The following is a 16,488-nucleotide window of genomic DNA, read 5'->3' as shown; positions in this document are numbered from 1 at the left end:
CTTTTTAGTTCTTCTTCACTTTCTACCATAAATGTGGTGTCATCTGCATATATGAGGTTTTTGATATTTCTCCCAGCAGTCTTGATTCCAGCTTGTGCTTCACCCAGTCCAGCATTTCTTATGATGTGCTCTGCATATAAGTTAAATAAGCAGGGTGACAGTATACAACCTTGACGAACTCCTTTCCCGATTTGGAACCAGCCTGTTTTTCCATGTCCAGTTCTAACTGTTGCTCTTGACCTGCATACAGATTTTTCAGGAGGCAGGTCAGGTGGTCTGGTATTCCCATCTCTCTTTAAGAATTTTCCACAGTTTGGTGTGATCCACACAGTCAAAGGCTTTGGCATAGTTAATAAAGAAAAAGTAGATATTTTTCTGGAACTCTCTCTCACTTTTTCAGTGATCCAGTGGATGTTGGCAATTTGATCGCTGGTTCCTCTGCCTTTTCTAATTCCAGCTTGAACATCTGGAAGTTCATGGTTCAGGTACTGTTGAAACCTGGCTTGGAGAATTTTGAGTATTACTTTGCTAGCATGTGAGATGAATGAAATTGTGCAGTAGTTTGAACATTCTTTGCCATTGCCTTTCTTTGGGATTGGAATGAAAACTGATCTTTTCCAGTCCTGTGGCCACTACTGCATTTTCCAAATTTGCTGACATATTGAGGGCAGCACTTCCACAGCATCATCTTTTAGGATTTGAAATAGCTCAACTGGAATTCCATCACCTCCACTAGCTTTGTTCGTAGTGGTGTTTCCTAAGGCCCACATGACCTCACATTCCAGGATATCTGGCTCTAGGTGAGTAATCACATCATCATGGTTATCTGGGTAATGAAAATCTTTTTTGTACAGTTCTTCTGTGTATTCTTGTCACCTCTTCTTAATATCTTCTGCTTCTGTTAGGTCCATACCATTTCTGTCCTTTATTGTGCTCATTTTTGCATGAAATATTCCCTTGGTATCTCTAATTTTCTTGAAGAAATCTCTAGTCTTTTCCATTCTATTGTTTTCCTCTATTTCTTTGCATTGATCACTGAAGAAGGCTTTCTTATCTCTCCTTGCTATTCTTTGGAACTGTGCATTCAAATGGGTATATCTTTCCTTTCCTCCTTTGCCTTTCACTTCTCTTCTTTTCTCAGTTATTTGTAAGGCTTCCTTAGACAAGCATTTTGCCTTTTTGCGTTTCTTTTTCTTGGGGATGGTCTTGATCACTGCCTCCTGTACAGTGTCACAAACTTCGTCCATAGTTCTTCAGGCACTCTATCAGATCTAATCCCTTGAATCTGTTTGTCACTTCCACTGTATAATTATAAGGGATTTGATTTAGGTCATACCTGAATGGTCTAGTGTTTTTTCCTACTTTCTTCAATTTTGAAGTCTGACTTTGGCAATGAGTTTATGATCTGAGCCACAGTCAGCTTCCGGTCTTATTTCTGCTGGCTGTATAGAGCTTCTCCATCTTTGGCTGCAAAGAATATAATCAGTCTGATTTCTGTATTGACCATCTGGTGATGTCCATGTGTAGAGTCATCTCTTTTGTTGTTGGAAGAGGGTGTTTGCTATGACCAGTGCTGCCAACAAATTTGAGCGAAACCCCAAAGGGTGGATTCATGCTAACACAAACGGATAGCTGCCTTTTATAATTTTAATGTAAAAATTCGAACCATGTGAATGATTTAATTTTACTCTCTTCACACAGGGAGCTAACAGAATGAGAGGTCGGCTTGGAAGTGTGGACAGCTTTGAACGATCCAACAGTGTTGCTTCAGAGAAGGTATGTAAGTAGAGCTCTCCTTTTTTCTGCTATTGCAACTTGGCAAAAACAAACACTAATATGGTATTATGCCTGCTTAGTTATTTTGTTATGAGTCCTTATGATTTCTAAAAAGTAAGTCATGAGCCTTTATTATTTCAAAGAAGATTCTGTGTATTAGCTTGTTTCTGTTGACTGAAAAAAGATGTACAACTTGAGAGTTGTGAGTTAAGTTTTATTTGGGGCAAAATGAGGACTGCAGCCTTGGAGGCAGCATCTCAGATAGCTCTGAGAGACTGCTCCAAAGCAGCAGTGGGGGAAAGTCGATATATAAGGTTTTGGTGAAGGGGGAGTTCAATACCATGAAGCACTCATTTTACAAAAGGGTTTTTGTTAGGAGGATCTGATGTCACCATAAGGGGATTTAGTGCTCCTCTGGATATGGGGAGATGCAAGGATTGAGATCATAAAATACGTTCCTAAAAACATCCAACTATCTAAAGACCTGTCCCACCCAATTCCCTGGAGCACAGAGTGCCTCACTCCACCCTGAACTCCTTCAGGGGTTGTTGAAGGTCAACAGCTATAGCAGCATGGGGTTCAATCTCCATTGAGGCAGATGGCAAATGCCTTTGTTGTTCAGTCGTTGGCAATGCTCTTGGTAAGTGCCAATTTGTAGTTGATACGGACCCCTTGTGGTCATAAATCCAACCATACTTTAGGGGGCATTTCATGACCATTTTGTCCCGCATTGCTGGGAAGGCTTGTTCCCAGTTCTGAAGAAGGTTTTTGTTGATACAACACTCATTGGGCTATTCCTGGACTAGGTCTTAATAGTCAAAGATCTCTGGACACCTGTCTTCTAGTTATAGTCCAGGAAAGTATTCCCTCTGGTTGCATCTTTTCATACCTAGAGTTACACTATTGCAATCATTGGTCATATATTGAGCTATACATTTGATCAACTGCTTCAAGTCTAGTCATCATTTTCATTGGAGTCTCAGCCATACACTTAGCAATACAAGAAATAATAATCTTGTGAAACAAGCAAAATACTAATGGTATAATTAATAACATTAGTGGAATTAAAAGTAAATATTTTAGCCATGAGCCTCCCACACCAAGCCAGTTTTTTTTTTAAGATCCTCAAGACTAGGGAATGGGTCTCTTAAAGCAGAAATCTGATTTTTCATGCGAGTCATCAAATGTGTTACATTAAAGGGTTGATCAGGTATGAAAATATAGCATTGTTTGGATTGTAGCACAGATATCTCCCTGAGATGCTGTAAGGTGTCAATGGCCTTGCAATTGTGTAACACTGCCTTTCTCATCATAAAGATCTCAGAATTCAATAGGCTAATAGCCTGATTACTGTCATTTAAAGCTTATGAAAGTTGCTAAGGCTTAGATATGGTCAATTACATCCTCTAACCCCATTGAAGACACATGTACACACACACAAAAGCTGCTAAATGGTCATACTAGTAGAATACAGATCTTTGACCCACTGGGATCATACCAATGATAGATTGGTTGGGGTTACCTCTAATTTGTTAACATGTATGACCTAAAATTCATGGGAATCCCAGGTTTCACCTTCGTATCCATCCCTGTAGATGTCAAGGCCATAAATTCGTGCCACAAATCCACTGAGTTCTATACCAATCACTCTCTCTAAGGGTAATAACAGGCATAGTTCATAAAGCACCCAGCCTTGTCTCATAATTACCAGATTGATCATTTTTAGCATGATCTAACCGTTCCCAACATAGAGGAGCCTTTAAACTTAAATGACCATAGCCTGGTGTAAACCATGAATTTAAGGTCATACATCTCAGATGCTGCCTCCTGGGCTGCAGTCTTTATTTTGCCCCAAATAAAACTTAATTCACAACTCTCAAGTTGTACATCTTTTTTTTAGTCGACATTTCTATCTATTCAACTGAAGCTTTCTCTTGGTGGGACAGAGCACATTCTTGACTGTTCTCTCAGGGTTTTGACTGTTCGGAGATAGTATATATATACTTTGGGGGACAGTATTTGAGCAACTATTGATCCAAAGCCATAGAAAAAGGAACCATATAATTACTGTACTTATATAGCGATCTTTTTCTTTTGTTCTTTCCTCATATTACTTCTCCCTCCCCTATGTTTAACCCTTTTAACTGCAACATTAGGCCCTTCTTTATCTCATAGACAATTCTCACTAGGTTTGGTTTCCTGTTTCCTGTAACATGTAACCTGAGGCAGATGCAACCTGTTTGTTTTTAATGGAAAAATACTAAAATATTTTCATTAAACTTTTCATCGGTAGAGTTGAGGACAGTTATGAGTCCATGAGCCCTAACCCATGTTTATCAAGCTACAGATTTCTACAGCGGAGCCTGTTCTGGAGAGTATAAACAGCATACTTGTCTAAATTGAAAGATTTATGTTGTCGACCCATGCAGCATGAGAGGCATTCCGGCATAGCTCACTTTTCATTCATTTCCTGTTTTTCATGTCTTTAAAATTTTTTTTACCTCAGGGACCACATAGTTAGATAGAAACATCCACTGTGAGGGAGGATACTTAACAGGCTTTATTTTATTTTCCTGACGTCTTTGCCATGAGACTTGGACACTTAAGCGTTGTTATATTGTTTGACAGTACAGGAAGCATGCAACTGAGATGTCACGGAAATCAGTAGATATGTGAATACAGACTCCACCCTCTTTTGGTCAGGATCTCTTTTCATCTTTCTGGTAACAGTGAGAAGAGTACAGTAGCTTTGTAGCATTTTACCATAAGGGGTGAGAGGGAAGAATACCTTTTCTTATCACCCCTTTCACTTTCTGGCCTATCTTTACGGATGCTGTCTTACAGCTGCTTATCAGTAGAAATGGGCTGTGGTGATAGTGATTAGGCTTCAGCATGGATTGAGTTAAAAAAAAGACACACACACACACACAACAGTTTGTCATGACTCAGGAGGCAGAAGAGACACCTCGTCCCTTCTGAGCTGTGTCTGAACAGGTCTGCCATGATCCATGAAGGAAAGAAAGGCCTGACTTCTTGCTTTTCAGGACTACTCTCCAGGAGACTCTCCGCCAGGGACCCCGCCAGCCTCCCCCCTGTCCTCAGCTTGGCAGACGTTCCCTGAGGAGGATTCCGACTCCCCGCAGTTTCGAAGACGGGCCCACACATTCAGCCACCCACCTTCAAGCACGAAGAGGAAGCTGAATTTGCAGGATGGGAAGGCCCATGGGGTTCGCTCCCCTCTTCTGAGGCAGAGCTCCAGCGAACAGTGCAGGTGAGTCCAAACCTCTCTCCAGAAACTGGAACCGAATTCTCCTGTCCCTGTGTTCTGACCACTGTGGAGTCAAGAGTTTTTGTGACTTCCTGCTGTAGCCAGTATTTAGTTTTCAGGAAGACCAGAAAAATAAATGATCAAAACCTTCGTCACTAAGGGAAGCAGGCAAGCTTTAAGGCACCCCCAAAGAGCAGGGTTCAAACATTTTGGATGCAAGTATGTTTTTTTTCCTAGAAAAAAATGGAAAAAACAAGGTATCATGCCATTGTTTTATCTGAAAAACCTGCTGACAATACATGTTCCTCCGTGTCTCCTTGATGAAGGCGTTCATGAAGCAGCAAATTTGAAAATAACATAACAGAGCTTCCTGTAAGCTTACAATGAAAAACACAAGGGTTAAAAAGAATCACTCATATTACCTTTATACGTGGGGTAAAATTTTGCTGTTATTTAATTTCATAAAAAATTATCACCAAATGTGAAAATTGTTAAAAATTTTATCTAGAATAAAGTGATGTTTATAAAGAAGAATGCATATACCATAATTGACAGGAAGCATCCATTAGAAATTATCTCATGATATTTAGGAAATACTTTAACAAAATAATTTAGCATTTGATAAGAGATGATAAAGTTTGCAAAAATTGTGGAATGATTATACTTCTTACTGTGTAGTACAAATCAGACTTTATATCCTAGAACTAATTTTATTTCTCTTCTTTACCTATGAGTTTGGTTTAGGAAATAGTTTGATGGGGATTCCAGTCAGAGGGAAAAAAATAAAATCAGAACTCTAAGTAAAAAAGAAGATTAATTTTTAAATTAGTTGCTATTAAATTTACCAGTATTTCTTTTAAAAATATAATTGAATCCTCATTGTTTTGTTTAATAATTTCATATTATAAACAAGATATTTAGGATATATAAAAATAGTAGAACTAATCATCCTCAGATTTTTCTTTTATGAAAAAGAACTAAGTATTCATGTATATAGCAAACATTTTTTATGATCATTTATATTTATCCAAGGCATTAAATATCTTTTTCCAGGAAAAGTTATTTTCAAGAATTTAAAATATTAAAGGATAAATGATGTCTATATTTTCTTATGTTTTCCATGTTTTGTAATGTATATACTCAAAGGATTTCTGTCAATATGAGAAGATGCTATTTATATCATGGTAAAAATTTGCTATGAAAAGAAATTTGCTATGGAAAAAAATCTTTGTAGGTGACTTAAGGATTCAGATAAAACCATGGCTACACAATTCCACAGGCTGCAAGAAAGAACATGGACATTAACATTCATTAAGCCAAAGGTATTATGATGACTCCCAACAACCAAACATGTTGTTCTTAAATTTTTAGAAGCGTTTATATCTTTAAAATGATTAAGTCTTTGAACTACTGATAATCAGTTTTTCCTTCTGGAGCTTGTTTCCTGTAATTATTTGTGCTTTCCTACTTTTTCCCCTTGAAGTATCTTTTGCAAGTCAAAATAAACACTTTTTGTCCTAAAATTGTTAAGAGCATTTTAGAAACAAACACTTATGCTGAGAAACGCTGCATAGATGAGGAATTCAGTTTGTGAAACAATGAACCAGGTCATCATCATCTAATAGAGAACTGCATGCATACAATTTTTTTCCATATAAATTCAACCTTGATTACATTAATAGCAAGAACCTGTGTATATGCTATTTCATAGTGAATGAAGATTGTTCCAGACTATAACTTAAGACGAATTTGCTATATTTTCTGTACTCAGCATCCTTCCACCAGCTCGGCGCATGCACAAGGAGTGTAATTCTTCCTCCAGTCTTCCAAGTCTTCACACTTCCTTCTCTGCCCCTTCCTTCACTGCCCCCTCTTTCCTGAAAAGCTTTTACCAGAATTCAGGTAGACTATCCCCACAGTATGAGAATGAAATCAGGTGAGATCAGTGTCCTCTGTTTGCAAAGCAACCTTTCTGCAGTGATATACTGATATGTTACTAAAAAGTGGCTAATTAATTTGAGTGACATGAATGCATGTGTGTGTTGTGCTTGTTCTAACCAGTTCCTAATATATTGGTTTCAGTTCCAGTTAATTTGAAGAAAATCTTTACAAACAGTGTTTCAAAGCTTTTTAATAACATGTTTATCTTACTTTGGGGACTGTATTTCTGTACTCTTTGTGTGTTTCTTTGCCTTGGGCTCCAGAGTCTGAGCTTTATTTTGTTTGGGGCAAGACCTATGCAAACACATACTAAGCAAACCTCCCCCATCATGTCCCTCTCTTTTTTTATTTTTATTTTTAGCTTCTCTGGACATATAAAGCCACTTATTAAAACAGCTGTACTAAAGTAATGGATATTATATATTTTTATTATTAAGTATATAGACTATTTCCTAGGTGTTTCACTGGTTTTTCAATGACATAGACTTGCTTTTCTGAATCTCAGTGTAAGTCACATAATGGCTACAGGATCATATTGATAACAACTCTTTCTGGCAGCATGAGAGATCTCTTAAATTGTGTAGACGTTCAGTTTTATTTTGTTTTTGTCCCCAGTATTGAAAATGCATAACCTATTAAATCTTGTTCCTTGCTCTTATAACTACACAAAATTAAGTGTGGTGATTTTTTGAGAATTACCATTAGATAATTTTTGAAATTCTGAATTCTTACCATCTTGCAGATTCTCAGTGGGATATTCTAGCCTTTGGAAAGCAGTGGATTAAGCTGGAAATTCTCAAGGGGTTGTTGTTGTCTTAGAATTTTCTGAGATTCATTTTTATGTGTAGTTTGAGCCATTCTTTTTTATTGCTATATAATATTCCATTTACTACATCACAATTTATCCATTCTCTTGCTAATGGATATTTGGATTGTTTCTATTTTTTGATAATTGATAATTCTTGCAGTCAAGGAGAGGAATACGTGCTGTCAACCAGCCTGCATGCCACTAAAATCTTCTTAGGTGTTCTTCTGGCCTCCTTTCTTTTAGGCATATGGAATTCAAAAAGTTAGTATAATTAGGCAATGTGCATTGACTTGTTAAACTATAATAACCCTTGAATTTTCTCTGAATGTCTTTTGTCCGTGTATGTCAAGCTCTTTTCATCCTAAGGCAGACAACTAATATTGGATTAATAAAATTTTGAATCTGAACTGTCCTTTGAGTTAGTACAAAATTATGCTGAAATATTGAATTTCTATTGAAGAAAGTTGACAAAGAATTGATTTTAAAAGGTTTTTACAGGATCAGCCTTATGTAAGAAGAAGAAAGCCATAAAAATTACATTATGTATATGGAATATGCAATGAATTTAGAGAACGATAGTTTAGATAATTGAGAACCCATAAAACATTTTACACGTTAACATTAAAAATTTCAGTCTACCTCAGCCCTATAGTTCTACCTATTGATAAGAATACAGCACTTTCAGTGATACCCATTTTCAGTTTCCTGCTATTATGTTAAAGAGAACATCTGAAGAAGCCCTGTTTTCTTCCAGAAACAGAACCATGTCTGAAGGTGACAATTAGGGACAGTCACCAAGAAGGTCAAGGATTAGCTGTGAATAGGTTATAGAGGACAAAAACAGTGACTATAAAAGATTATTATAGTTGTTAATTTCTGCTAAAGTGTATGTATTATTCTTGTGCCAAGCTTCCCTTAACCCTCTACACCTCATTATAATAGGAGCATATTGAAGTCAGAGGGCAAATATTTAATTTTGCATTGAAAAAAAGGTCCCTCTTTGTGGTGTTCTTATTTTAAATGCTATATTTAGACATGTGGAGAACTTTTAAGTTCATAGGATCATTAAAAACATCCTATCTTCTGAAATTTGTAGTGTTTTCTTGGTTCTGAGAAATTATAAAAAATCAGAGAGCACTTTCTGGTATATTTTTGTTTCCTTTTGGTACAGTGTTTTGTAATTTGACAGCTTAGAATCAGTAGGCCAAAAAGACACTTAAAATTTCATTAACGATTATGCCAGTTGTAAGCATCTGGCTCCATGGATTATCACAGAACACCCCACATCACTCCACTCAGTCAACACATGGAATGCTGCCGGCACCCAGGCAGCTCCTCCCATTTTCCCACCCAATCTCTACCCCTCATCCTGACCTCAGATACCATAGTTTAGTTTTGCCTGGTTTTGAACTTTCTATAAATGGAATGATACAGCATAAATTCTTTTATATCTGGCTTTTTTCACGGAATATTGGTTTATGAGATGTATTCTTTTATGTGTACTTTAGTTTACTCGCTTGTATTGCTGACTAGTATTTCATTTACTACATCACAATTCATTCCTTTTCCAGTGGACATGTAGGTTATTTCTAGTTTTTTGGTTTTTATGGAGTACTCTCCCTGGATAGGGGTTTCCCAGGTGACTCAGTAGTAAAGAATCCACCTGCAAATGCAGGAGATGCAGGAGACATGGGTTCTACCCCTGGGTTGAAAAGATATCCTGGAGGAGGAAATGGCAACCCACTCCAGTATTTGTGCCTGGAGAATTTCACGGACACAGGATCCCGGAGGGCTACCATCCATGGGATCACAGAGTGTCGGACACCACTGCATGCCGGAGCGTGCACGCACGCTCCCTGGGTATTATCCATGTCTCCATTGGTACATACTTGTGCATTGTTAGTAACTATCTACACAGGAGCAAAATTGTTGGACAGAATTCACTCTTAATAGGTTTATTTAAATTAGTCACTTTGACATAAATTTACTACAGCCTTGGAGAGAGTTTTTTTTTTTTTAATTAGTGTTATAAAATAGCTTCTGATTTATAGGAAAATTGCAAAACTATTATGGAGAACTGCTAACCCTTTATCCAGATTCATCCATTTTTAACATTTGCCACATTTGCTCTATCATTCTGTTTCCATGTATACATGCATACGTATATGCAAATATATTTTGTTATTCTAAGCCATTTGTGAGTAGATTGCAGATAACATGTCCTTTTACTCTGAATCCTTCAGTGTGTGTTTGCTAAGAATGAAGATACTCAAGAGTGTGGCTTTAAGCCAGGAATTTCTGAACTCCTACATCTCTCATTATCACTGGTTTCAGAGAAAACATCATATGCACACAATTACCATGATATCTGCAACTATTCAGAATAGAAAGGAAGAGGTCTATAAAACTATGTAATATAATTTTCTTTTCATTTGGGTAGCTCATCTCTTATTAGAGGCATAGTGTGGATCTATAAATATTCATAGTTAAGTATTTAGAGTAGGTTAGCACATAGGTTAGCAAATGCTATTTAAAGAACATGATCATTTGAAATTTGAAAGTCAGATTAGGCATCCTTCTCCAGGACCACTATTTTGAATTATTAAAAACATGTAGATTATTGTTGTTAAGCAAGCTGAGAAAAAGAAGCCAAGATATTTTTAATATCATGATTTACTTAGTAGTAGGATCATTTGTACAGCAGTGAAATGCTAAAGGAAAGGGAGTACATATATGTTTTGTTTTACCTTCAAGTTAATTCTTAAAAATTTGATGTTATTTCATTGTGGAGTAGCTGAAATATAATTATGCATAATCAGATGGTATATTTACATAACATCCATTTAGCAAATATAATATATCCTTTTATAAACAAGCATCTGTTTCCTCCTTATTGTTGCTTCTCAGCTTTTGAGCCTATATTTAAAAAATATTTATATTGAAATTCACTGATCAAATGATAGTCATTACATCTACTTCTAAAAGTTTTCAGTGACAAAATAGGTTTTTGCTGACAAGTACTTTGTGGTATAGTTTGGTTCTATAGTTTTCTCATATTATCTGATAAAAATAGTGTAATTACTCATGGTACAATATTGAAATTGTTTGTACTATATTGATGTCTTATGGGAATGCCTTTTTATTCTAAATCCTGGTTTTGGACATCACTCTTTTTCTGTGCTAATGCCGTTCCTTGTTTTCCTGTGGTACTAGACAAGACACTGCTTCAGAATCAAGGTGATTAGAGGTCTAAATATTTTCATTTAAAAATTTATTAATTCTTCCAGCTGATTATTACCATTCATTTAAAAATCAGTTTTGGCTGTCTTCTCCATGCATGCCATCCTTTCGGTGATGTGAGGGGGATATAGTAGGGGAAAAATGACTCCTGGTGTAATCAAAGATTATGAATGATCATATAAAAGATTGATTGTAAACAAGTCCTGTTTCTACTCTGTTCCACATTGACATTTCCTTAGGGCTGTGCTGTGGCCTTCAGCAGAGATTAATTCAAATTTGGAACTAATGGAAGTAAATTAATTTGCTAGTTTGGAGGTACATATGTACATTTAAGGAGTTTATTTCAAATCCCAAGTAGATGAAGAAATAAGAATCCTAAAAGAAACTTACTCATAAAATCAAATCTGGTTTTCACTGAAAAATAGTCTATTTCTGTTCATCTTAATTGCTGGCACATGGGTTACTTTGAGACACTGCTGTGGCCTTCCAGACCTCCCACTGGGCTGGACACAGGAAAACACCTACTTCCTTTTTATGGAAGTCTGACCACATCTGTGATGACATTTCTTCCTCCTGACACACATGCTTTTTGTGGTAAATGTCCAGAATCACTGCTGAATGGCTTAATTGAAAATGATTATTCTTTCCTAGTTTCTATGCTTTGCTCATATCACAAGCCCAGTGGAAAACATACATTCCTATCTTCTTGTTGGGGTCACTGACATTTAGATTTCTTTCTAATGGGAGTTAAAATCCAGTATAAAAAATTGGACTAGCATGAGATGTTCAAAGAGGAAAAATTATTTGGGGCCACATTGATAAGATAAAAAGTGACTGAGACTTTTAATTGACCTACATTTTTTAATGGATGCATGTAAGATCATTTCAGTAATATTTCATCTACTTCCAAAAGCCCAACAGAAATGTTAAGATTTTGTGTTCTTCTAGAAGGTTCTACTATAGGCATGGAGCTAGGTCTGTGTTTTACCTTAGTGGTCATCTGGCCTATTATTTTATATATGATTAGACTGAACCCCAGAAATGTTTAATATCTTGCTTGATATAATTTATATAACATTAAGTTATAAGAATGTGAGTAAGCAAATGAGCTCTCCAGAGATGTTTTAAATTCTAATGCAAAGAACTTAATTAAAAAAACTTTTTTTCATTCAGTATATAGTTTAGGAAATAAAATTCTTTGTTCTTGTTCTTTTTTTGTTTTACACATTGATGAATCTAGCTCATTTGATTCAGCTTAATTGATTTCCACTCGATTAGCTCATTCTCAGCTTTATTTAATTAGTGAAGATATTCCATAGGATGATAGATGGGTACCCAGTTGAAACCAGGGCTTACATAAGCTGTTAGTCCACCTAAAGTAATTATGAATTAAATCGTACTATGGGCCTTGTGGGAAAAACTCTCAAATTGCAACACTGTTATTCCATGCAGCCTTTCTTGAGGCATTTACAAAGAGAAAGCCTTTTCAGATTTCTGTTAAATGGTTTTCTTTTTGTTGTTATTGTTTAGTGGATTAGTTGTGTCTGACTCTTTTGTGACCCCATGGACCTGCCAGGATCCTCTGTCTATGGGATTTCCCAGGCAAGAATACTGGAGTAGGTTGCCATTTCCTTCTCCAATATAAGTTGGTATACATATTAATGTGTTTCTATTTGATCCTCCTATTTAAAAATAAAAAAGTGTTTACATTTTGAAATCCAATGGTTTCAAAAGAAAATGAAGTGAGACATTTACATAAATGAACACATAATATAATATAATACTCTATAATAATGTAAAATGACATTATTCCATTTAAAAAAAAGGAAAGAGAAGTACTGACCTAAAAGACTTAATGCTAATTACAGACTGATTTTTTACCCTAGAAATACAGGGGAACCTGAGAGTCCTGGCAGCTTTATTTTTATGAACCAATAGGGCTTTGTCTGAACTAATGCAAAGGGTATTTACCTTGACATAGTAAACTACAGAGCCTAAGTGTCTGGATTCTGGATTGCCTGGGTTTGAATCCTGACTCCCCCACTATATCCCTGAGACTGTGGGCAAATGACTTAGCTTCTTTCTGCCTCAGTTTTCTCACTAAAAATAGGAATTGTAATACCATCTACCCGATAAAGTTGCTGTGAGGTTGAAATGAGTTTATACTTATGAAATGTCTTGAACAGTGCCTGGCACATGGTATGTCTATTTGTGTTAGCTTTATTATTACTATAAAAAAAATACCACATTTTGTTTTGTTTTTAATTTTACTCCAAAGGTAGACATTGCCTAGGATTACTTAAAGGAGAAACTGAAGTGAAAACTAATATTGTAGCAAAAAACAAACAAAAATTAAAAACTTCAAACAAAAACTTACCCCCTCAGCCCAGTGAAGTTTCCAAAGTGAGATAAAGAATTAAAAAAAAAAAAAATTTTCTTTTTCACCTGTAGTTTTGGTGACATATTTAAGGAGCTTTAATCTAACTCAAAATCTTGATGATTTACTCATATATTTTCTTCTATGAGTTTCATAATTGTTTTACATTTTTTAATTGAAGGATAATTGCTTTACAGAATTTTGTGGTTTTCTGTCATACATCAACAAGAATCAACCATAGGGAGATTAAGAACTTTGATGCACACGGTTTTGATTCTTAAAATTACTGCCTTAGGAAGGTTAGGTTGCTGATTAAATCTGAATCAAAAAGTAAACTGCCGTAAGTTGCACATACACACTGCCTGTTGAAACATTTTTCTGGACCTGGACTTCTGGATACACGTTTTTCTTAGTAGATGAAGCATGGCAATTTTTGCCTTATCTCGGCCACCAAACTGCTTTATCAGGATGTCGTTTTCTAGCACATGATAAAGGGTCAATGGTCTGTTATGTAAGTTCTTCCTTTTCATATAACATTATCTTATATTTTGATGGTTAATTTTTGGCTTATTAAATTCCAGACAAATGAGGAAAATGTGTCTTTTTGGCAGTTTGTTTGCATTACAGAATTTTAAGTTTTAGATGTTATGAAATTTTTAAATTTATAACAGCGAGCTGATATAAGGGGACATTATGCACCAGTTTTATAACCTATTCCCCCAAAATTGTATATTTTACAGGAAATAATGAAAATGACATGGGTTCTTCTCAATTGTACTTTTAGTACTACCCAGACACTTGCTATGTTATTAACACTGAATTTGAAAAGATCTTTTTAATTCCAGCATTAAAATACAAAAGTTTCAGAATCCCTTTGCTTTGGTTTATTGTAATTTTGTTGTTAGATATACTGAGAGTTAAAAGAAACTACTATTTATTGAAAACTTACCCTGTGAGGCATTGTTGCTTTTACATAAGTCACTTAGCTTCCTAGGATTAACTTATAAATTGGATACTCTTATGTCAATGTGTTACTATCTGGAAATAGATGCCTTACGTTGTTTATTATGTATTGTCATTGTTAGTACCTACCACTGACACCTTAGTCTGTGCTTTTGGGAAATGAAGCTATTAGAACTTTTTGCCAGAAAAACTTGAAAATCATGACTATCAACAAAAGGTTTTAAGAAGGTAGATCTTTTATTTATTCCTGAGCTGTCAAGGAATTTATTCTTGACAAGCCAAGCCAATATTTTTTGTCCATTTTACTTAACCTTCTGAGTTCATGTTTTTATGGTTTTACAGTATCAATTTCCAATAATTTGGCCACCTGATGTGAAGAGCTGACTCACTGGAAAAGACCCTGATGCTGGGAAAGATTGAGGGCAGGAGGAGAAGGGGACCACAGAAGATGAGATGGTTGGATGGCATCACGATTCAATGAACATGAGTTTGATTAAACTCCGGGAGATAGTGAAGTCCAGTCCTTGGGGTCGCAAAGAGTTGGAGACTGCTGAGCTACTGAACAACAACAGCAATATCAATGTATTCCACAGATATTTGTTGAGTCTGTTGTTCAGTTGCTAAGTCGTGTCCAATTCTTTGTGACCTCATGGACCGTAGCACGCCAGGCTCCTCCGTCCATGATATTTACCAGGCAAGAATACAGGAGTGGATTGCCCTTTCCTTCTCCAGGGAGTCTTCCTGCCCCAGAGATTGAACCCGTGTCTCTTGCATTGGCAGTCGGGTCTTTACCACTGAGCCACCAGGGAAACCCCTTTTACTGAGTGCTTACCATTAATTACCAGTTGCTATTCTAGAAGCTAGAAATACATCCTTGAGTTGGGCATTTAGCATATAACTGCCAAACCGTTATACAAATAGGGTTATACAAATGAAGATACAGGGTACATTAAGAGTGTTTCTTAGGATATAGCTATTATATATAGAATGAATTATAGTTCCCAAAAGGAAAATATTGAATTAAGGCTTTCCAAAGGGGAAGTAAAGGTGGACATATTCAGTCAGTATTACAGAGAGTGGTGAACTGTGGACACATATTAAGGTTATGACATTATCCAGGATACGTAACAAAATGGGCTTGACTCTACTGGGATGTGCAGCAGCTACCTCCTGAAGTATCATGGTACAGTGGCTCACTTGCTGTCTGTGAGCTAGCTCAAAAGTATGTCTTTTTCCTAACCTTAATTTACCTAATCTAGAAAGATAAATCAAGATTAGGAACAACTGAATGACCTGATAACTGTGAGTATGGATATGCAAAGTAAATACAAATATGACAGACAAGGCTGACTGGCTCTTCTGAATTCTGATTGTCTCAGACTTAGGGAGTTTGTTCCTCTGAGTATGTGAGTGAGGTGATGGCTTTTCTAGCTGAGTTTTATTTCTGCCCTAACTACTAACACTGCTTGGTTTCGTCAGAAATCTCACACCTTCACTTGTAGGGATCACCACATGCAAATATTGTTCATCATTCTCAGGAAGCTCAGAGACTATAAATGTAAAAAAGCAAAATATTCCCACCACCATGAGTGGCAACAGTTATTGCATGGTGTTTCAGCTGCTACCATAATTGGTCTCAAAAGTTAAGTTTGAGTCATAATGACCTTTAAAAAAAAATGACCTTTTCCTTCAGATAGCCCCAGCAAAATTTAGAGTACTCTTTTCTAGAAAATGAACTTCTTAGAGCAGACCAGCATTACTGTAATGTTCATATTACAAAGCATTAAGCTAGAAAGATGTGACATCCCCAACTGCCTGCCTCACTTTGCCCCCCCAAGAAAGTTAAGGAAGGTGATTCTAGGGTCAAATAATTTAAGCAAGTTAGGGAATTTCTGTATACTGTTTGCCTTTGGAGAGTCACAGGGCATGCCTGCATATTATGGTCTCTAAGAAGTGAAGTGAAGTTGCTCAGTCGTGTCTGACTCTTTGCGACCCGGTGGACTGTAGCCCACCAGGCTCCTCCATCCATGGAATTTTCTAGGCAAGAGTACCGGAGTGGGTTGCCATTTCCTTCTCCTAAGAAGGTCTCTAAGAAGTCCTGCTCTAAAGAAATCT

At 36.4% G+C, this 16,488-nt stretch overlaps 1 protein-coding gene across 3 annotated transcripts in view; it reads left to right on the top strand.

Annotated features, from left to right (window-relative positions):
* Positions 1 to 16,488, top strand: part of TBC1D4 (TBC1 domain family member 4) — a 208,112-nt gene that overhangs the window by 153,662 nt on the left and 37,962 nt on the right. For 2 of the 3 annotated variants that reach the window (XM_043892437.1, XM_043892439.1), the window contains exons 9-11: positions 1,702 to 1,776; positions 4,821 to 5,047; positions 6,816 to 6,980. In XM_043892437.1, coding sequence (XP_043748372.1) covers positions 1,702 to 1,776; positions 4,821 to 5,047; positions 6,816 to 6,980 — 467 coding nt within the window. The remainder of the gene's footprint in view (positions 1 to 1,701; positions 1,777 to 4,820; positions 5,048 to 6,815; positions 6,981 to 16,488) is intronic. The other variant, XM_043892438.1, reaches the window with a different exon arrangement.

The sequence above is a fragment of the Cervus elaphus genome, chromosome 30 (genome assembly GCF_910594005.1).
Source record: "Cervus elaphus chromosome 30, mCerEla1.1, whole genome shotgun sequence".
NCBI lineage: Eukaryota > Metazoa > Chordata > Mammalia > Artiodactyla > Cervidae > Cervus > Cervus elaphus.
The sequence above is the reverse complement of the archived record's forward strand: the minus strand, read 5'-3'. Positions and strand labels throughout refer to the sequence as shown.